General features: G+C 36.9%; 2 protein-coding genes across 3 annotated transcripts in view; both read left to right on the top strand.

Moving 5' to 3' along the window:
* Nucleotides 1-8,948, top strand: part of LOC124165947 (mediator of RNA polymerase II transcription subunit 16) — a 45,340-nt gene extending 36,392 nt beyond the window's left edge. Inside the window, exons 13-15 of the mRNA XM_046543491.1 lie at nt 465-574; nt 4,312-4,475; nt 8,430-8,948. Of these exons, the coding sequence (XP_046399447.1) occupies nt 465-574; nt 4,312-4,475; nt 8,430-8,550 (395 nt within the window). The 3' untranslated portion in view covers nt 8,551-8,948. The remainder of the gene's footprint in view (nt 1-464; nt 575-4,311; nt 4,476-8,429) is intronic.
* Nucleotides 8,949-11,748: 2,800 nt separating this feature from the next.
* The window catches only part of LOC124165822 (F-box/LRR-repeat protein 20), a 35,490-nt gene continuing 23,453 nt past the window's right edge, over nt 11,749-23,785 (top strand). Inside the window, exons 1-3 of one of the 2 annotated variants that reach the window (XM_046543350.1) lie at nt 11,749-12,081; nt 12,381-12,465; nt 12,756-12,823. In XM_046543350.1, coding sequence (XP_046399306.1) covers nt 12,439-12,465; nt 12,756-12,823 — 95 coding nt within the window. In that variant the 5' untranslated portion in view covers nt 11,749-12,081; nt 12,381-12,438. The remainder of the gene's footprint in view (nt 12,082-12,380; nt 12,466-12,755; nt 12,824-23,785) is intronic. The other variant, XM_046543349.1, reaches the window with a different exon arrangement.

Here is a 23,785-nt window from a genome sequence, read left to right as displayed (position 1 = left end):
CAACTGAAACAGAGAAGGTTAAAATTACCCAGCTGAAGAAGTTATGTGATTGGAAGTAAGGAAATAAAACTTTGTAAGGTTCACTGTTATTTAATTTGGAAAAGTGAATTAAAAATTATTTTCTATTAAGAATGCATGATTTTTTACATGATCAACATCAGTCCACACTATTTGGAGATATGTTAAAATTTAGTTATGTCTGACTTGAGCCCAAAAAAAAAAACATTCTCTCCCAATTTCCAGTTGAAATCCCTGTTTAAACTTATTGTTGAATTCGGCAGAGGTTAACAAAGTCTGATATAGATAAAATTTCATATTTGAGTTATTTTTATTTAAATTCACGTAAAAATTTTTATTTGAATTTGAATAAAACATTTTATAGGACACCCTAATGTACAGCATGGTTTGTATGATATGTTTTGTAATTATTTATTTGTAATTCTAAACTCTATTTTCTTTGTCAGATGAGTGCTGTGCTCTTCCAAGCCAAGTGATGATCCCACTAATGAATCCGCCTACCGTTTATGTTGGTGTTGCATCTCCTCTCCTGTCATACCAGGCACTGCCTCTCCAGGTTTGCTTCACCTATTTGTTTTAGAAATACACTAAGGATGCACCCTCATATAAAGTTTATTTTCTCATGTGTATTTTAAAATTCTCTGTTATGTTAATTAAAATTACTAGAACATTAATATTCATGTGGTAACATAATGGATGAAGGTTATTCTTCATGGAACTCCCGTACATTTAACATGTTAAAGGAAACTTCTCTGACTTTCCACACAGCTTTTTAACTACCCCGAGTAATTTCAACAGCATATCATTTTCAAGGGGTTGTAACTCCCCCTCTTGAAAATGGCATTTTGTTGTTGAAATCAATTGGGCTAATTAACAAGCAATTATGTGGAAAGTAAAGAATAGTTTCTTTTAACTTGGTTATAGTAACATGATAGCCTAATGGGTAGATCACGTGGTTGTTGGTCGAAGAGCTTGAGGTTCAAATCTCAGATGAAGCCTTTGGGCACCCCTGAATAAAATCCTTGAAAAGCAAGGTGTCCCAGGGAAAGGAACTGGCCCCCTGAATGTGTGATAGTCTCATGCCTTTGACTGAGTCTGGGGTGAGCTCTACCCTCACCTATCCAAACCAACCCTTAGGTTGAATCACTAAGTGAACATTAATATGTTGTTAACATGTATAGTGAATGTTTTTAGCTATGATCTTATCCTGAAACATGGAAAAAATACTAAGCTATTCTAGTTCAATACTAATTTATATTTGTTGCATGAGATGTCAGATCCCCAAAATCAAAGGAATTAACACTTGGTAGTACTGGGAAGGTGGGCTTTATGCCTCAATTGTGATTAAAAGATGAACTCCAATGACCTTAACATTTAAAACCTTGTCAGAGGTACAGATTGGTTCACTTCATTGGTTTGGGAGAATAGAGTAATTTGCAGCAGTGGCCAACCGCAGTCCCTTGGCCATAAACCCAATGATCCCATGTAAGGGTTGATGGGACCTGCTAAAGTTGTGTTGATTCAGATTCCACTTAAACACCAGCAAAAACAAAGAACTCTCTCATACACACCGGTTGAGAGGCTGTGGTTAGTCACTGCTGTGAATTACCCCATTCCCTTCATTATGGGGAGGGGTGAGTGAGTAAGATGGCTGAGTTGGTGGGTTAATGACTGGTGTGGTGATAGTACTGAAGAAGGAAGGGATTATCCTTGAGGAGATTATCCTGTATTGACCTGCCTTTTAATGGAAGAGTGGAAGGTCTTGGAGTAGGGAGTGGGAGATGTACAGTGGTTTCCAAAAGTTTCATCACAAATTGAGCAGCGCCACTTTCGCTGCACTTTGGAAATTGAGTTTCCGTATTTTCTATGGTACCAGTTGGAGGGAAATTTGAACAACATTCCCATCTCCTGCAATATTGTTAATACCACATCATTAAAGGGTAATGTATGCGGGACTTGTGCAATGTTCAATGCCACATGAGTTTTGCAGCTCATGCTAGAAAATAAATACAGGTCCAGAACTTCAATTTATTTTCTCTCACAAATTGATCAATCCATCGAAGTGTATTTTCATACAATTAACGCAGTAGCATTATGATGATAGTTAACGAACGTAAAATGTTTAAAAGATGTGCTGCTATGCATTGCAAATAATTCCACACAAATCTAGTGTCACTAAATCAAAGCTCAGTTTGTTTGGTGACACTAGGAGACTGGTTTGTTCCCGTGCATGACTTATGAAAACATTTAATGAGACACCATAAAAATGAGTGAGCGAGTTGGCATAGTGGTAAACCAGTGGATTTTCACTGCAGTTACGAATGAATGTGGTGGTTCGAACCTGTCCAAGGGAATATTTCTTGATGACACAAAATGGCCGTTTGATATTTTTCTTATTCACTTTAACGCAAAAACTCCTCTGCTGTCATTATAAAATTTGTATAGTGAAAATTCATTTTGTTATCTGTTGAAATCGTTATTTAATTGTCTCAAAATCTCATTTCACGAAGAAAAGGGAAAGCATTTCAGGCAGGTATTCTTCTGCATCAAGTAATCTTTCATATTGCCTGAAACCTCTTCCCAAAATCCCCCTTCACCGCAGTTATGTCTGTAAAATCGTTTTCAATAGTATTTGAAAACTTGGAAGGTTGGCACATAAAGCGACCTACATTCTTTGCCCTCACGGCACCAAGAGCTGATGAAAATGGTCATGGACACGACTGAGCAACCGCAGCTGGAGTCAAACTCCAGCAGCATAAGCCCCATCAGAAGTAGATTAACGAATAGAAGAATGATCTGAGGAAATTCACGTCCACGCACGTTGGGCCTTCGGAGTGTTTTCTTTCGGGCTCCATGGCGAGGTTTTTCCTTCCTTTACATTCGTATTTGGACTAACCGTTAATTTCACTCTACCTCTGCCACCTGTCCTATTGCGTCGATTACATCTGTAAATTACTATACCCTGAAGGGTAGGGGTTAGAATAGAAAGGGTAGGGTAGGAATTAGAGTAGGGGGGGTATCAGGCGCAACTAATACTGGAAGGTCTGGGGGTATTGCATACCGGCCAGCACAAGCAGGAGGTGCGAGGGCCCTCTGCCAGAAAAAAGTTAAGATAAATGGTTCAAAATGGTGAGTTTTACGGCCTTCTGAGGGGTATTTTATTAATCGTTACACTATTCGATAAGGAATATTAATCAAATAAAATAAAATAGATTAAACTTAAAATATTGTCTGAGCTCTTGGAGGGGTTTTATCCCCCTCTGCACCACTGCTAGAGGGAAACTTCACTTTTACTTGTATATACTTTGTACCATAATCATACATGTGCTTTTCTGGTCTACTGAAATTAGCACATAATCAGACATTAACTCATATATGTTAATGTATTGTCACAGAGTAGATATATACAGAGGGGACATTAGGTGGCTGTTCCATAGGTTTCTCTGTAATGAAAAATCGCACGGCGGCCATATTGAAAATAAGTAAAATTATGCTGTAAATTCAAACCAAATAGTGCTAATGACTTACCATCCACCGAAAAAAGAGGGTTTAAAATTCAAAGTACCCTAATTATTTCTTTACTAATACAGGTAGAGCAAGGAACGACAAATCGCACGCTTTGGCGTTAAAATGTGAAGGAAACACAAAGTGATAATGATGTACTTTCATAAGTTGACAAATGCAGTGCACTTATTTTTCATGACTTTAAAAAGATTTAACTAGAGTTATCTGGTGACTAGATGTTTTCCCCCTTAATATATTCCAGCTAAAAATTAGGTCCACACCATCTGCTTACCTTATCTTTAGGGAAACTGAAGAAACTCAACTTTGCTTCCGTCATGCCCGCATTGTTTTTGCAGTTAATGGCTGAACACCAAGCAAAATCTTTTCTTCTCGTCTTATTTTCCACATCGTTCATTTTCCACGTTTCTTTAAAACACTAGCACACTACATGAAAGCATTGATGAGTGGAGGAATAAAAAAAAATTTGTGCGACAATACTCCACGCCAAGCGCGAATGATAGCAACGATAGCAACCAAATAGCAACTCAAGCCACGTTTCCTTATTTAGAACATGGTGAAATGCGCAATGAGCTGATTACCGCCTTCAGCTGTTTTGTCCTCTGTATATCCCTACTCTGTGGTATTGTGTTAAGAGCCTCAGCGAATCCGCCCACCCCCTCTGTAAAATTTTTCTGACTCTGGCCTGGCCACAAAGTCCTGCTTCATTGCCTCTAATTGCTTGCTGTGAGCATTTTATTACCTTTTTTTCTATTTATTTCCTTTCTTCAGCTGGAATTTGGCACCGAGCCTGAGTTTCTACGGTATGTGACTCCAGAATTTGGAAGTGGAGCTAACAGTGATGGGTCCAATGTTCTTGGTTCTGGTCAAGTAGTGGATGTTGTCCGACATATTTATCTTGGCAAAAAGCCATCCGCAGTGAAGCAGTGTACAAGGTGAGTGAATCTTTATTTATCCTTGATGTGAGACTCTTAAGTCAAAATCTTTAGAAGGCAACTTAAAGGTCTTAGTAGCTGACCAAGTCAGTCACCCACAACCGTGTTTTAGTGGAAATCTATGATTACGGCTGAAAGTAATTATGCAAATTTTCTGCAAGGGATAATCTCAAGTAACTATCAATGAGAGCTGTGCTTGGTGTTATTTATTTGACATACATGTACATGTATTGCTTGAAAATTATTAGTATTATCAGGTGCATACAAAGGTATGCATGTCTAAAATTAAAGTCATCCCTTTATGGAACTGCCTGTGTGTATTGAGTGCACTCAAGCGACTAGCGTTACAATACATAGTAATTGATAGTGATATGTTTTTTTGAAATGAATTTTTAGGATAATTGAAAAATGAACTAAATAGTGTGGAGGAAAGTTATTTCTGTATACCAGGAGCGAAATACAAGGATAAAATCATTGGATTAAGACCAAGGTCAAAATCACGAGGAAAAGGATCTTGTGCCGATTACCTGTCTCGTACAATAATATCAGATTGGGGTTCTCCCTCCATTACCAGAATCAATAGGCAATTATTTGTTATGCGTATTTTAAACCAAATTAATTTTATGTAATTGTATGGTCTCCTGAGTTTTGAATAAATGGTGATTTATAGTGATGTGTTTTGCATTGCTGCATAGCCTGATAATTACAGAAATCTGAATGCATGTGTATGTGCAAAGTCAAACGACTAATTGTTTTCAGTGCTATTCCAAGTGCTCATTTGATGAGTTCTCTTGGTTTAAAATGGTAGAAATTCGTTGTATTTTTTAACTTTTTTAATTTGTACCTTAAGCACATTTTTTACTCTTTGTTGTTTTATAGCCTTTAATTTTTTGTGATTTAATTCCATCCAGATTTGAATAATGTAGTTCCAAGTATATAATTACTGTTATATTTTCCTGTATTCAGTAAGCCCCTTTATCTCCTTCCAACAATATCAAAAAATAAAGTGCTCGTATTGCACAAGAATATCTCCATAAGGATGTGCCTTTCAATAAGTGACTTAAATGTGTGATTTTTTACTGCTATTTTTTATTTTTCATTTCAAAGCAATTATTTTGTTTTCTGTCTGAGAAACTTTATTATATTATTCTAGCTACTTGAATTTTTTCTTAAATTACTTCTATTAACGGAATTTTCTTTTTTTTTTAAGATATAATAATTTTACCAGTGCATATTCAGTGCCTAAAAACAAGGTTTTTTTCTTAAATAAGGATGCTTGGTTGAAGAAGATATTCAGTATTATTAAGATATGAGCTAAATATGATCAATATGTTAAATACCTAAATCTAATGAAAAAATCAAATGTATAGTTTCAACAAAGAAATCATTCAAGTGGCACAAAATGTATTTTGCCATACTTGAGTAATTGTTTATGTGAAATTTACAAATTTGTAAAACAACATTCAAAAAACACATTTTGTGCAACAAAAAAATCTGCAGTCCTTTTGGATGATCTTCAGAAAAACCTCTGGATAATTCCCTAAAAGGATGATCTTCCGTTTCTCAAGGAGGAGTAATTTTGATTTGGGCAATGTGGGCTACCACCTGCAAAACTGAATTGACTGTTCCTAGAGAATATCCAATAGTAGATTATCCAATGAGAAGAATAATCCAGAGATTTTTCTCTAGATAGATCCAATAGATAGAGATTTTTCTCTAGATAGATTTTGTAAATCGCCGCCGCAGTAAACCTAGAATCCCTGAAATAGTTTCTTACGGTAATGCTAATGCCGTTGGAGAAAACAGGACGACCCTCTTTCTCAAATTCTTCTCTGAATGCATGACGCCCCTCTCTTCTCCACCTCTCACCCATGATCACTTCCCTGCACCCATTTCCAGTAATTGCCTCTCTGAAATCCGAACCGACCCGCTTGAAGTTCTTAAATATTTACGCAAAATTCCCCTTCAACGTTCATCAGGCCCTGATGGCCTGAGTCCGATATTTGTTCACCATTGTGCTGAATCACTCTCCATTCCTTTAACTTTGCTTTTAAACCGATGCTTTTCCCTTGGCATTTTTCCACCACAATGGAAAACTGCTAATGTTATCCCCATTCATAAATCCGGGCCAAAAAATGTTGCATCAAACTATAGACCTATCTCCTTACTTCCAGTTCTCTCTTCTGTTTGTGAAAGAATAATCTTAAATCGACTATACTACTTCACCTCCCCTCATCTCTCTGATAATCAACATGGTTTTCTTCCGGGTCGCTCATGCATGACCAACTTATCCGTCTTTCAGCATAATGCCATTAACTCCATTAATAATAAATCACAGTTAGACACCATTTTCCTGGATTTTTCCAAAGCTTTTGACTCTATCAATCATAGCCTCCTCCTCCACAAATTAGGTGAACGATTTAATATTTCTGGTAATTTCAAAAGTCTCCTAACTAGCTTCCTCAACAATCGAACTCAAAGGGTTATTCTTTCTGGCTCATCTTCTCCTTGGTCTCCTCTGACATCTGGGGTTCCTCAGGGGAGTGTCCTTGGTCCTTATCTGTTTAACTTGTATATTGATGATCTTGCCTCTTTGCTACCTTCTTCCCAAGCTCAAACTCTCCTTTATGCTGACGATTGTAAATTGTTCAAGGAAATTCAAAAACCATCTGATTGCCAAGACCTACAAGATGCCTTACGTCAGACATCGAATTGGTGTAATGTCTGGAATCTTGCATTAAACCCAGATAAATGTAGTGTGATGTCCATTTCCCTAAAGAAGATAACTCATCAATTTGACTACAGTATTTTTAATCACTCGCTGAAACATGTATCAACATCTAAGGACCTAGGCATTATCACTGATGATAAATTAAATTTTTCTCCACACATACAATCCATCAAGTCTAAAGCAATGTCCCTCTTAGGACTCCTGTTCCGTTTCACTGAAATTAAAGACCCCCAGGCACTTCGAACTTTTTTTTCATCTATCATTCTTCCAATTCTTACCTATTCTTGTCCCATTTGGTCTATCTCTTCACAAACCAACCTCTCATCCCTGGACTGTGTCAGCAATTTCTTTGCCAATATAGTAAAAAATAGAATACCGCATTTACGCAACATGTCCACTAATGCTATTCTCTCCTCCCTCTTCATCCCTAATCTCACTACCCATAGGCTCACAGCTGATTTAAAACTTATTTATAAGATTCTCAATTCCACCATCGACTGCCCAGCATTGCTCTCTTTTATCAATTTTAAAGTTCCACCCCGCCCTACCCGTTCTCATCCCCTAATCCACATGCCCATTCCTAGACTTTCACTCACTAAACGTTCGTTTTTCTACCGCATTACTTCTGTGTTGAACTCACTCCCTCCACACATCGACCCCTTTGCACTTCCATTGAAATCCTTCATAAGCCTTTCCCTATCCTATCTGTCACCGAAGTAGTCTGTCACTGCAGTTTCTTGTTGTCCTTTCGTTTTTGTAAATGTAATTATTGTTTTCTACATGTTATATTGCGTCTTCGTCCTCTAATTTATGTATTGTTACCTGGCCACTATAAAATGGCATATGCTGTATGTGGTTATATTTCTTTAAAATAAAAATAAAAAATAAAAAAAATTTATCTCAAAGGTTAAGAAAAAGACTTCACTGTTCCACAAAATAAAATACATTTGCAAATATATTTTATTTTGTGGAACAGCAAAGTCTTTTTCTTAACCTTTGTGCATCATGAAGGAGTTCCACCATGTTACGCCAACCACCATCGCATTCACCAATTTATCACTTTAAACTTGTTCATGTTCAATTGGGACTAGAGGGTTTAAAAGTTCGAGCGCACTGTTAACTTTTGTTTCTTTTCTAGCCTGTAAATTAAGAACTGTGAATGTCTCTTGCCTACTCTATCTTATCACCGTTCTGATTTATTGTTGTTTACTTAATTTGTTTAGATGTGGTGGTGTCGCGCAAGTACACAACTCTCTTAGAACTGCTGCTATCAGAGCATGGGATCAACGTTGGGCACGTGGCTGTCTTTGTGGGGGACTGTGGGAATTGGAGAAATTTTCGTGATGAAGATCATGATGATGCTTTAATTGATGTGTTGCCACTGGCACTATTATATATGTGCTCACTAGACATTTTATGTGCATAAATTTGGGCTTCAATCATTTAGATGGGTCTTTCTTAAACTCTTTGAAAGACTATTATCAACTGATACAAAGATGTACCTATGAATTGAAGGAAATATATCTGTTGTGTGAATGTTTTCTAATGAACTGAAAATGATGAGTTTCTGTAAAATATAATCAATTTTTATATGTTTCATTAATGCAATTATATTTTTTGTCAATTTATGCGAAAATCATGGAGGTAAATTACAAGACTTGTTTAGCTTGTATATGAACTCATTATATTATATTTAAAATGTCACTCTTTTTGGTCAATAAACTTTCCAAGAGTAAAGGTTAGCTGGATGAGATTTATTGAATGCTATCAATTATTATTATTTCTTTCAGTGATCCAATATTAAGTACCATATGGTTGAAGGTTACCCTTATTTTCCAGTAGATTACGAGTTTGTATTGCTTCCCTATCTCTCTTACTCCTTTCATTTTTTTCAATTTTGTATAGGCTCAGCCATAGAATCTTGCCAGTCTTTATCATAAATGAAAATAGTAAAATATATCTCTTATAAACAAGATTTGGCTAAATTCTTCATACCCCAGTGGTCATTGGCATCAATTGCAGTGAAAGTTAGTGGGGTATGGGCTTCTAGGAGTTCTGGGTGATATAGGAGGGAGGGGTAGAGGAGGGGTCCAGGGGCCCTCTCCCGGAAATAAAAATTCTAAAAAACCATGAAAATTGTGTTTTCAAAGCATTTTTTTACCCAATTTACGCTAATTTGTAATAGCCTCATTAACCCTTTCCTGCCGGTGCCTACGTTAGGAAAATGTTTTCTGTCCTACGAGTAACATACGAATATTTGAAACATCTCTGTGCAGAGCACATTTTTGGGGTAGAGTTACACCCTGGTATTCTCATCCCTCCGATTTGGGATCGAACTCAATGGGGTGCCTGGCAATTGGACTAGACCCTCTAACCGTATATTAGCACAAATCCAGGGTCAACTTATTGCATTACCGGTGTTCTTTTTTTCATCAAAATATTGCATTTGATTTTTAATAATTTACTCTACTAAAAGAATTACTAACATTTTTAAGTATTGTGGAATTTTAAATGGATTTCTTGTGTGAATAGCAGCAAAGTTAGTGAACACAAGGTATTTAATACTTAATCAAGTCCAGAAGTCATTATTTTTAACGCAAAAATTTCGTTTAAAAGTTCCTTATGCACACAACAGAAGAACTCATTTGAGTGGCCCTAAGGTCTTGCAAAGCTGGGTCTCAGGCCGGGCCTGAATCCACCTGACAATTGCTACCTTAGCTGTCACTTCCCCTCTAACATATCGGCAAGAGCTGCCGAGCAGTCGTTTGTGTTGATAAAACCATAACAGACCTGACGTCAGGTCTTCTGCAGATGAATATGCCCATCGGCTCCACCTTACTTTCAGCACAAATGGGTAAAATTCTCTGGCGGATATATATTTCACTAATCAAATATTGGGGGTGATGTGACCCACAGGATCAATGCCATTGGCAGTGGTAATCATAGCCCTCCAGTTTCACGTTTCTTGTAATTCATGTTGTTATGTATTTGTGACAGTGCTAAATATTCCCTTGATACATTGCTCCATAACCCATGGGATTTATAACACTTGGACCACAATATATCATCCATCCTATTTTCATCTTAATCTAGTGATGTGAAGCAAAAGAGGCAGGAAAAACAGCTTCTATAATGCTTTAAGTTTCTGGGTCAGGGTCATACCTTCTGCGAGCTGCGTGGCAGGTAGAGGCATAGGCCCTTCAAAAATGTATTTCCCCAACTCGCCTTCCTAAATATTTCCTGAATATTGCTGTGGTAGAGGGGTTATGTGCACAGCAATTCTGAAAACTGAATTAGCAGCTTTTGAAAATCAAATTCTGATAAGGATTGTCAACTACTATGCTGGGCCTCAGCTGTCTTTATCCACTCTCTTCTTATCAGCCTATCGACTAGGGTTTGCGTATCCTACATCATAACCAGTTTATAAACCAATGGAAACTTAACCATCTGAAATTTGCCTGGAGGATGCTGGATGAGTGATGCTCTATATTACCCTGAAAAGCCAGTGTCCGGACTGTATCGCTACCCAGTGGCGAATCCAGGATAGGGAGAAAGGGGGTGGACTAAGTGGGGTTTAAAATTCCAGTAGTATTGGGGGTCAGAAAAAAAATCACCAATCTATCTAGTGTAAATTGGATAACCAAGGGTGGGCTATAGCCCCCCCCCCCACATTGATTCCCCACTCTTCCTACCTATGGAATTTTTTAGATTCCAAGATGCCTTCACTAAATAACTCAAAGTTGAGGTTATAAATACCATTTGCGTAAAATATCCATAGTGGCAAACCAATTTTGGTAAAAATGAAAAAAAAACTGAAGAATAAAACAAGATAATAAATTACTGTGGTCCTCGCATGAAGGCAAAACGGTAGCAGTAAACTGTGATAAGACATCACCACGAGGAACGGTATTGGCTCACATACTGCTAGTGAAGGAGTAATGTAACCCTCTATAATCCATATCCAAATCCAGCGCCATGACCGTATCTGCAGTAAGTACTTATCACGCGAAATAAACCGTCCAATATGTACACCGAATATGAAGAAGAGGATGTTTAATGCGTCAAAAATTACATCAGTTCATTGGCTAATATATTCTATGCATTTTCACCTAGCGATATATCGGAGAAAGGAATGAAATCCGATAGTTCTATTCTACACTTTAGTACACAAATGAAAATGTACTAAATTTTTTAAAGTTTAATCTTAACTTGGTCCTAATAGATTGCGTGAATAAATTTGAAACAGAAGATATTCTCGAAATGAATTCTGATATTCGTCTACAGAAATAGAGATGAATACGTAAGTAATAGAGACAAAATAATGAGTTTCATCAATGGGTCATAGGCAAAGAATGGCGCTATTACTTATACCTGGCAGAGATCTATCACAAAATGGTAAAAACAGTGGAAAATTTTGTGGCTATAAACCATAGTAATTGGAATTATTTTATTTTTTAGTACCAAGGTATCCTTATTTATCAACTTCGGCGTCATCAAAACAAACGCAAGTTTGTTTTGGTTTTCAAGCGAATAGCTCAATGGGGAATGAGGTGAGCCCCCATTGGCTAGTCTATCAGCTGTTAAACCCCAGCTGTTTCCAAGGGCTTTGTGGTATTTAAAAGGCAGATTAAATCTACAGTATTTCATAGGGTATAGCTCAATTTCGACTAGGGAAGGAAATGTTCTTTGCTTTTTTCGTCAGTTAATGCAAACACATGAAAAACCACTCGGAATCTCTCTTCCCCGCTGCTATCGCCTGGATTCTGTGTTTTGGCTTTTCCAGCGCAGTAGTGACTATTTCGAAAATAGACATAACCAAGAAGACAACATTCTGGGGTAGTTAACATGATACACTCCCACAGAAAATCAATAGAGGTGAGACGATTTCAGTAGCTTTTTATCGTGTATGTTCCTCTTTATGGTAGTGATGTTTTTCTGGCATGCTTTGTGAATCATCCGCCATTCCTTGACAGTAAAACAGCTGATTCGTGAGCTTAGTCGTTGTGCACGGCTGAAGCAGCTCTCGGGTTCGCATAAATAATGGGTTTCTATTCCTGCCTTTAACGCTGATCGATTTAATATTATCGCAGTCGTAAAATGCGTGTAAATACGTTGCTATACTAATATTCACCGAGGGTTTCTGCATTTAATTGCTGCGTGTCTTTGTTTTCAAGTGAAAAATGCAAGGTCAAATGAAAAGTCTTTGACGTTAGAACGTACATCTAGAAAATCATGGAATGGAATAGAATGGAATACCTTGTAAGTTTAAACATTTTTAGTTTAATTGTGCATGTTTTTTGTCTGAAGGTACTTATTACTTGCATGGTAGCTAAAAAAGCATTTGTGAGCATGAATGTCATACCAACATTAGTCGTAAACGCCGTTTGTTTATGTCGCTTTATTTAACCCAACTTACCATGTTTTGCAATTGCATTCTACCATTTGCCCTGCGAAGTGACAATCTTGTGAGATATTAATGCTGAAACAAGTTTACTAACCAATTAATTATAATTTCACAATGTCCCTTAACTTGTTGTTTGGTTTTGCAGCTTACCCGTGTTTTTCTGGATGATGAAGCCCTCATCAACAAAAAGCTACCGAAAGAATTACTGCTCAGGTATACACTTTTTATTTTAAATGTTTTTGTACGTTTGTAATAGTGTTGGTATTGGGTTTTGGTCTAAAGATTTTTTTAGTAATGAAGTACTTGTGATAAGTTACATAATAGAATTGGCTTTGTGTTTGAAATATCGTCGTATGATTATCATCGAAATACTCGGTGCTTGTCAATCGTCGGATCCATTATCAAGAAGAAAGAGTTTTTTCGTAGCCTAAGCCAACATGCATAAATTATATCCTTAAGTTCTGGAAAATTAACCGATGTTGTTTGCTTTGAGGATGTTTTTCCATTTTTTTAGTATATTTCTGAATTATACTTAGAAAGAATTGTCATTGGCATGTTATTCATAAGCCAGTACAGAAAAAAAGGTTTGTTGTGGATAGGAGTAGGTGTGACTTTATGAATCAGTTATCGACATCCCATTTGAGCTCAAATCCGTGGTGTCACGTATGATTATAATATTGTAAGTGTTATTGTGTATTAATATTTTTGGGTTCTGGATATGATAATTAAGCTCAAATGCTCTTTACTGATTTTATTGCCTTACATATAGCACTGGTATATGTTGAAAATGTGCTGATTTAACATTATGGGTATTGATGTTAACCTAGTATCAGAATCATATGGTCATCCTGTTTCATCCTGGAGGCATTCAAGGGTGCATTTTCGTAGTAGCGCCTCCTTTCTTTTGTCACCCTTCTCTTGAGATCCAGGGATATAATAATAATACCTAATTTATTTTCTCAAGAGATACATTTTAGTCCAAGCTGCAATTATATATGGCAAGCCAAAATACACAATTTAAAAAATATATAGATACTAGCAAAAACGTATAAAAGGGCCATTTTTTTCAAAGTACCTCCGATAGCTCAGCAAAAGTACCGTACAAGCGACAGGCGGGTACTGCGTTTAGGCCAACTGCACGTACTCCACACCACACACGTAGATAATTTCTGACCGTAAGTTGTTAGTTTAAGGTTAGTAGGAAGGAATCTCATCAACAACACAGCCTCAATTGCTTCTCCCGCCAAGTATGCACTGCAAAGTGACAGGGAGAAAACTCGTCGAATGGCTTCAGCATTGACTTGTCTTCACATTTATGCCAATAAAAGAGAATTTTTTTAATGCACTGTGGCTATAGAGTGTGAAATATTGCGTCCATTTCCATTCTAAACAAAAGAAGAGACATGCCGACTTCTGGAAGTGCTCTGATCCATTACAATGACCATCATCTCAGCGCTGATGCAACCCAACTGCTCCTTGACCAATTTCGATGGGACATTTTCATCACCCACCATGCAATGCCAACATAGTGCTGTGTGACTTCCAACTCAATGAAATGAATATGTGACTTGGAGGGAAGAGTTTTCAAACAGGCGATGAGCTTTAGGACAATGGCAGCATTCATTGGAAGTCATAGGCGGCAATATTTTATGAAGGAGATATATTTAAGCTTGTCCACAGCCACAACCAATTCCTTGATTGCCGAGGCGAATTGTGGAAAGGAGACCACAAGTATAATCGAGATTCACCAGTGAAATAATTGTTAATCAATCTTTTCGTCTTCTTTTTATGGCCCATCGGAGCTTGAAAAAAACAGCCCTAGTAAAATCATTGCTGATGATTGAAGAAGTCATTAACAGTATAAAAACAATGACACAAAGTATAGTCGTAACTAAATTCTTGAATACTGCCGTTATTTTTTTATAAATTGTAGTAGGTACATCATTATACATATTGTAACCCACCTTGCCGTCGTCCGTCCGGGTTCACTTTCTGAGGGGTGGGGGAGGATAGTTTGGAGGGATTGCTCAAGGTGAGCGGGCCGTGGTTCGATGGCTAGGGGAAATGGAGGGAGGGGGAAAGAAATGGAAAGATAAGTTGGGGTAGGTTCACTTGCTGAATGGAGGCTGGCGCGTACGAAATAATGAAAGCTTACGTAACCGTTTACAATTCCAACAACACGTTTAATGAGCACTTCAATTAGAAAATGTTTCACAAAATACATAAATGAATTAATCTTTGAATAACACAAATTAAATTACTGCTACTGACCAGTTATGAACCTAATAACATTAATTAATAAATGACAGAAAAGAAAATAAACCTTGAATACAATTGTTGGCGTGAAATATTATTAAAATGCTTGAAAAATGACAAACGCCAATTTCAAATAATCTCTTATTGTCCTACAAACTACCATTAATCATTCACACACACACGGGGACATGGGGGGGGAACTTAAAAAAAAATATTTAAAAAAATGTACGGGAGAATATCACTGTTCTTCTTTTCTTGAATGGAAGAAAGAGGGGAATGGGGAGTGGGGCTCTTCTGATTCTGTTGAAATTTTGGGGATATTGGTGGCTAGAGTACTTATCACTCTCGCTGATTTGCTGGTGGAGAAGATTTCCTCGGCTGGCTCGATACTGCGACTAGTATTGCTGTGGGATGAGAGAACTCCTGTGTTGGCGCCGTGGATTGACGTCTTCTGCTGCGCGTGCTAGGAAGATACCGTCTTATCTCCTCTTTCCAAAGTCACCGCCGTTTAATACTCGCGTCTTTTTCCACCCTGGGCTGCCTTCCTTTCTTTCTCTCTCCTCACAGAACGGGTGGTTGGCGGAGCAGAGCCTTCGGCCGATATCTCCAGCAGAATGCCCTTTGCATGTTGTCCGCATTTCGCTTATATAGCCACTTTCTGGGAGGGGGGTGGGTGAGCGGAAAAACCCCGGGCATCGGGTTTTTTCGGCTATTCTTCCATAGGGGAGGAGGGGTGGTTTCTGTGGAGGGTGGGGTTGGAGGATTTCATCATCTCCGTACGCAGGTGTTCCGGCTTCACAGTGGGATGGGGAGAAACCTGCTACGTATCACGTAGGCACCGGAACTTTCCACTTTGTAGACGGGAGAATTGTGGGAGGGATGGGGGACGGGAAAATACAAAATCTGTTCATTCATTCATCACTTTACATTCACACACACATTCACACAAAATTACATGAGCATTTACATAACATTAAAGAACACTTTACAATATTTATACGACCCTTCATAATTTACGCAAGCATTCCCTACCTCGTAAATGCCTCTTTACTTCACCATGTACCTAGCCAAACGCCAACGGCTACAATATATGGTGAGGTCCTTTAGAAGTTATGGCTGGAGCAGATGACAGCACACGCATATCATATTACATCTTTTTATCTCATAGGTGTGGCAATTGTCATTTGGGATAAAATCTGTTTAATGTTTTCATGTATAGAGTATGGAATAATAAATATAAAATGAAAGCAGAGTTAAAATTTTCAGTGCCTAAAAAAGAGGCAGACAGTGAGCATGTAAAGGTTTACGGCAAATCATTCTCAGTGACTTCTTTTGTATTAAAAATACAGTATGAAATGAGGAAGGACTTCCCTACAATATAATCCTATATGAAATTCTGGAGAAGAAAAGACCATAGTACAATGTTTTCAGAACATCAAGGCTTACAGTATGTTTTAAAACAGACAGTAAATAAAATACTGAGTTCAATTTTTTTACATAAATCTGACACATGAACACTTTAGATTTTGTTCAATATGTACTCCAAGAAACCTTAAATTATTCACAACATGAAAATTTTTAGTTGAGACAAGAGTACCATTACTTACAAACTGATTGTATTTTGCTGAAAAAACATTGCATGTGTTTAGTTACTATGCAAGTTATAATACAAGTTCATTTTGATTGCACCAGTTAATCATTTGTTATAACAACAGTTCACCAGCTGTAATTAAATTTCTTGCAGATTTATTAGATGTTGCTATACTCACATCGTCTACATATATATAACACATTTTTGTGAATTTACTGTTATGTTATTTGGCAGGTCATTTATAAAAATCAAAAATCATGTAGGCCCCAGAACAGATACCTGAGGAACACCTTTAATTACTTCCAGTGGAGAAGACAAGTAAATGTTACCTTCTTGTTGATAGGGTACTTTGCGGTATATATAATCCAAGTATGTTCTCAACCAATTTAATGCAATACCTCTAATGCCTGTCATAATGGAGAGTATTCTATCATGATTGACTTTATCAACAGCTTTACCAAGGTTAAAAAAATTCCCTAGAACTTCATATTTCTCACTAATCTGATCCAGTATTTGATCAATAGTGTTCAAAAGGGCTTGTTCAGTAGACCTAGTTTTCTGTAGCCAAATTGTTGTGGACATAGCAGATTCTGACTATCGAGGACGTGAACAAGTCTTTTACAGTACATTCGCTCCAGAACTTTGCCAATTTAGGTCATGTAACTCATGCTCCTCTTTCCAATTTTACTGTGACAACAAAAGACATAACTAGCATATTAAATAGGACAGGAAATAATTAACATTAGATTTGTTAATGAATATTCGGTACTTGATCGGATTTAACATTGAATTATTACTATATGACTGTACAGTTAAAGTAGACGAAATTGCAAGATGGTCAGAAAGAGCAGTATCAAAAACTTCTTGAATCTTTATAGTCTCTGAATGTATTGTCCAACAATGTTTTAGAGAACACAGTAATCCTAGTAGGTTCATTCGCTAAAGATTTTAAATTACAACTCTGCATAACATTTAGTACTGTTTTTGCTCTGGGCCTTCACTCAAAAGATTACAAGGTCTGTCTACATTGTTAGTGAGAGAAAAGAGAATGTCTAGCTTTTCAACAAAAGACTTGCAGCATCCCAGGGGCACTCTTTACGGCACTAACACAATGAAAGTGCAATTTCCAAACAAGTATTTCACAGCCAAGCACTCAAAAGTCAGTTCCTCATATAAGTCTTGCAAGTTGTATCCAAGAGTACTAAATTTTAATGTTCTCTTATATATCTGTGTAGATATATATCTAATTCACATTCACACAAGTCACCACAGGCAAATATACAATCATAATAACAGATAGAAATTGAAACAAGAAAACACTGGAGATAAGATAATCTTGGTGGTCTGAGTATCCGCTTGGAAAGCAGAAGGTCCGTGGTTCAATTCCCTGTTCAGGTTAAATTTTTCCATGTGTTTTCGGCCTTCATTCCATCTCCACGCCACACTGTGTCATCGTCCTGTATTTATATTTCTCTTTGTTTCAATTTCTATCTGTTATTATAATAGGGTAGTTTCCTTCATCAAAGAAAACGAAAAGCATTGATTGCGATTCGTTACCCACCATTAGTGTATTCAAAATATACAAATGATTTCGTTTTAGAAATAGCGGTTTAGACGAATGGCAACGGTCCATTTTTATCCTCATTTGAAAAGGGCCAGATTGGCGCCCATGCGATGCCACTCCACGTGACGTCATAGGGACCTAGTTTTTATACGAGAAGATAGGAGTTATACATCGTCTGAGGTTACCAATGCATGCATGAGGCGTAGAGCTCAGGGAAACATGTCTTAATAATCACTTATTAAAACTGGCTAAGGTCGGAAAGTTTTCTTCATTTGATAAGGTATTAATAATCCTTATTTAAGACAAGCGCTACCAGCCAGCAGGGTACTCAGCTGCCCGCTAGCAGCCTGCGTTGTATCAGCGCTAAGCCTCGCCTCAAGGTCACCTCACAGGGGGGCAGCGGGAACCAGAAATAAGTCTCACGGAGAGATTTCCCGGCATTCATACTTACGTGTCGCGTTTCCGCGCGCTTGAAAATTTTCACTTTTCATTTAATCGCGAAAAATAGTTATCGTCATTTAAAAATCTAAATGCGTGAAATACATACTCCAGGTGTAATAATCTTTCGATTTAGGCAATAAAAAAATAATAGGAAACCACCCTATTAGATATATATCAGTTGAAAATTGTGTCAGTTACACAGTTTATCACTTGAGAACGACTGCACCGATTTTAATAGGATTCGTCTTAGCCCCGAATAACAGAATGAACATTAAAAAATAGATATTGTACACGAAAGAAATTGATCTAGATCTTAGGGCATATTTTTAGGAGTTGGTACCACTGCAAAATCCATCAAGTTGGTCAAAGGAAGATGATTTGTTTTGTTTTGACCAATTTAATGACGGAGCTTCTTAACAATATTTAAAACATTTCAATGGTTATAACATATTCAAAATATTAAAGTTGTTGACTAACAGTAATGCCAGTGTACCTGTCGACGAATTTAGCCGATTGATTTCATTTCCTCTGAAGTTTTGCAGTTTCATATCATTGAAAGATGAGCTCATCAACAAAGTGTTCATGAACATTATTGATAGCCACAAAAATCACAAAAGGTTGATTGACTGAGCAATTTTGGTGGCTACGAATGAAGATGTGGATGACTGAAACTTGGTAAATCAGGATCGAATAGTTTGTACCCTGCATTAATTCAAATCTATTGGCTGTGTAATAAACAAAGAAAAAGTCACCAACTATCCATCTAAATTTTTAAAGTTCTTATGTGTGCATGGCTTACCACAGCACAATTTACAGCTCAAGGTAGGTTTGGTGTTCATGATGCTTCAATACATAAAGTAACCAAAAATGGAACGCATTTTGTGATGGAAGTTTTTTCATATGTTTGATAATTTATTTTGACGATTCTATAAAAATTAGCTCCTTTGCCCTGAGCGGCTGTGGAGATTTCATGAATGATTTCAGTGGGGAATATAATTGGAACAGTATAGCGAGTACAAATTATGAAAAGAAGGATATGATCCTTAATGGTAGCACATATCCCTTAATTTGTGATTGAAAAATGAATACTTTAATAAATAAAATATCGTAGCACTTTTCCACAAAATGTTTTTACTGGGTACAATGCGTTTCGGCTCACTGAGCCACCATCTGGTACAAGACACCTAGATTAAAGTCATTGACATTGGAATGAGAGACCTATTGCTGTGTTAACAATATCCTTGCATGGCCATAGCTCTAGGATTTTTAGGGAACACATTTTTGCAAAAGTAATTAAATCAAGTATTCTAATAAACTACGTTATAATTGTTGATCCCTTCCTATAAAATTCACAACAGCCTGTTCTTGCTTTAAGCCATTGTATATCACTCTGTGACAAAGCTAAAGAATTTGAAGTTGGTTTTCTTGCCCATTGGGTCATCAATACACTTCTCCAGGAACTCTAACATCCAAGTCGGAGATAATTGGTTGAATTATATCAATCTGTGCACTTGACAAAGAGCTGTATGAAATAAAAGCTTGATATAGTCTCTTTTCTGTTTCCTTGCCCCATATCACCCTCTCTTGATTATGCTCTGAAACTCCAAAGCCTGAAGAAGGGTAAGGGAGATAAGTTTTTTTGAGCTAATGAAACATGTTGAGCGGGATGAAGGTATGTAGTGACTGGTGACAATTGATGCATTTGTTATGCATTTTGCCAACAAACAGATTTCAAAATCTCTCTAAAACACTTCGGAATAACTTTATCAGTGAATATTAAGGGCAAATAACTTTTACCCTACCTTTTATGAAATTTTATATGGATTATTGAGTTAATGCACTTAATTAATGCTATATTGAAATGATTTACGATATTTTCATGATAATAATCATAAATGTTATCATCAAACACACTTTTCAATTCTTAATCCCATTATTGTTAATTACTTGGTATTTTAGAGCCAATTTTAAATTGGGCTTTAGTTCCTTGTGGTAGAACTTGCATATACTATGGTGTTGCTACTGCAATGATGATTTGTGAGGTTATGCTGAAGGTTTTACATCCTTACTATATGGTTGCCCCAAAGCAATAAAAGCTTTTAAGGGAAATTAATGTCTTAAATGGCTTGTTATAGGGCGTAATTCGAGATTTAAAATTCATGAAAATTTCAACTTCCATTTCAAAGGTGCCATATTGGGAGAAGTTTTTTGAGGTGAGGTATTCTTCATTCACATCTACTTACTACCCCATAATACTACCCCTCCATAATAGGTATGTGGTGGAGAATGTTAGAACAAAAACCATGTACAAAAGGTGTACATCAGAAATGTATGGTTACTGAGTCCTACCAAGCATTGATTTAATTACATTATTGTTTAGGGAGAAAACTATTTCCTATACCTATCCATTCAATAAACTATCTCTCTTAATTATCTCTATTAATCATTTATGTCATACCTAAAAACGAAGTGAGGTTCTCGGATAATTTTATTTGCATTGCTATGAAAGATATCTGTTCTTAATAGCTCAAGCATTCTAATATGTATTAGGTTGTAGCCGCATTGCTCCCAGCCTAATTCATGTAAAAGTTGACTACTGCTCTCTCGTAGAAGTTTTGATGAATTGCTTCCCAGTGAGAAATGGGTGGTGGAAACCACGTGGAACCCATGTGGAGATGTAACGTGGATACCACGTGTTTTTGGTCGTGGAATCAACGTGGAAATTTGGTGGAAAAATTAAAATAGCAGTAGGTGCTGTCCTAAAACCATTAAAACCTCAACCACTCTATATCTAAACCTTCTATATATGTGTCTACGATTTTTCATGTGCTCTCATGGCTGCCTTTCCACGAATTATATAAAAATAGAATGTGCGATACATTTTCACATAACTAGCGTGGTTTCAGGATGATAAATGGCGCAATGTCACCAGAGAGTTAAGTTCCACAAATTAGAAATTCTGTTTAACATTTAATGCTAATCACCACAAATCCACTTGAAATCAACGTGGATTCCACGTGGGTCCAACCACTCAATATCCACCACCACCAAATATCCACCACTCAACGTGGATCCCACGTGGGTTCCACGTGGATTCCACCACCCATTTCTCACTGGGTTGGCCTTCTTATGTATTTTTTTTAGTGTATGGATTAAATTTTTTGTGCTGAATCCCATATCATACTGTTGCATATTCAAAAGGCATCCTGAAAAATGTGAAGTACAGCCTCTCTTACACTTTTTCACCTAAATGCCCTCCCATTACGTATATGTTTGATGAATGCTAGCTTTTTCATTGCTCTCCCTCGGATAGTTTTTAAAGTTTTAGGCAATGAAATTATGATCTGAACATTTCATCAGCACGCGAGTTCAGAGAAGGCAAGCCTTCGTAATCAATAGGAAAAGTGTTCTTCGCACCTTTATTTTTCTTTGGGCACATATGAAATAAAAATCTCATTTCAGTTGTGAGCTTTCTTTTCACTACCAAATATTTTAGTCCCTGAAAGAGTATGTATTGACTCCTCAATGAGGAAAAGGAATGAAGTAGTTGAGTAATTTATTAACTATTGCTTGAAAATAATCTTTGTTATTGTTAGAATCGTGGGTAATTATAATCTAGGGTTCTTGGATATTAACTGGGTGATGAGGAAAGACATACTAAAATATAACTAGGTTATTCAGTTTTAAAGTTTACCACCACATGTACCAAAAGTCTCTTTCATTTTATCACTCCTTTTTTTTGAAAATTTTTAAATTTTGATGTTATTTCTGGGTTTTAAAAGTTGATTCACAGGGAATAAGGAATAAAGGGAATAGTCATTGCCAAATTTCTTTCCGACTCTACCCTTCCTATCCTTTACTTCTTAATACTGGCTACTGTGTTCCCCTCTTCGTGACCATGAGCTCTTGCACAAACAGAAAGCATTGCCTTGATGCCATTGTTGGAGGCTTTGGCCAAATTATTGTGAATGGTTTGTTTTATTTAATGATTAACCATTTGGACTTCCCTTTGAGTAATTATGGGTAGTTGTTCTTAGGTAACAATTTCAGTACTCGAGAGTAAAACAATCAATATAGCCATTGGCATTTTTGGCAATAACAAAAAGGACTTACATTATGGACACTTGTATTTCTTAGCTGAAGATAATGATTAGATGCAATTTGAGTATTGGAAAAAATGCATGTGGCTCTAAATAGGATATAGGTGGATATAAGTATTGGTGAGGAGTTATTATTGATGATTTCCATTACATCTGCATGAGAGTACAAATAAGAAACATTGGGCATGTGATAATACGTTAAATGCTGTTTTCCATTTTGGGAGGAAGCAGAAATTATGTTAAACTATTGACTTGTATTGTTACGGTAGTATAGTTGGGATGGACGGCAGAGGTTATATTTGTAGTCCAGATGCATAGCAAGAAATTTGCTCAGATGGAAGAGGTGAGTTTTAAATGGGTTGCCTTTGTTGATAATTTGATGTCAAGTAGCTTGCGTATCCATTTACTTCATCAAATAACCAATAAATTTCATAAATATGGTGCTGAAAATCAAAATCATAATTTTTTCTGCTGAAATGGCTGCAGTTGTTATGGATGGTCTCTGTAGAATTTTATCCCATAATCTGTCTGACTTTTTGAAAAATTTTACAATCTGGGCTCTGGCAGCATTTGTCAATATTAACCAATTATGAAAAGAATCTTTGAGCATAGTTTGATCAATGGCCATCCTGTTAATTGATTTAATGCCTCCCATGAGAAAATATCTGAAGAATTTACTTCATTAATTTATGTCTCTTCATATTCAAACCAAGTTGCGTTTAAGAGATGCATATTTTTTGCTCTGTGGCTAAAACAAGGTAGCAAGATTCTTGGTCAGAGGATAATAGCTCCTTGGCTTGTTGTTTCCTGAGTGTAGCCAGTTGTTATAAGGGGATAAATTTCTGAGGGGGTTATCTCTCCCTGGTTATGTGCCTGTTGTAGTAAAATATAAAGCTACTTAATCGTTTTTTCATTTTCTGTAGCTCATTTTTACTGAATTGGCATGTGGAATGGTAAGGCCAACTTGAAAGAGGACCTAAAAGTGGGTCATATGGTCTTGAAGTACCATATATTGAGGTGGGTGGGAAAGCATTTTCTCTTAGTTTGCCTTACTCGGGTTCATGTCATATATGGAGACCATTTTGATGTTTTGCCATGTTTACAATATAGCTCAAAAGCACTTTCATTAAATCCTGAATTACACGATCATTTGCTCTGTCCCTCATAGTGCTCCCTCGAATGATTGCTTTTTGAGGCCGGTTGAGTGATCGCTCGAGACATCA

The sequence above is a fragment of the Ischnura elegans genome, chromosome 9, assembly GCF_921293095.1.
Source record: "Ischnura elegans chromosome 9, ioIscEleg1.1, whole genome shotgun sequence".
NCBI classification, from domain to species: Eukaryota; Metazoa; Arthropoda; class Insecta; order Odonata; family Coenagrionidae; genus Ischnura; species Ischnura elegans.
The sequence above is the reverse complement of the archived record's forward strand: the minus strand, read 5'-3'. Positions and strand labels throughout refer to the sequence as shown.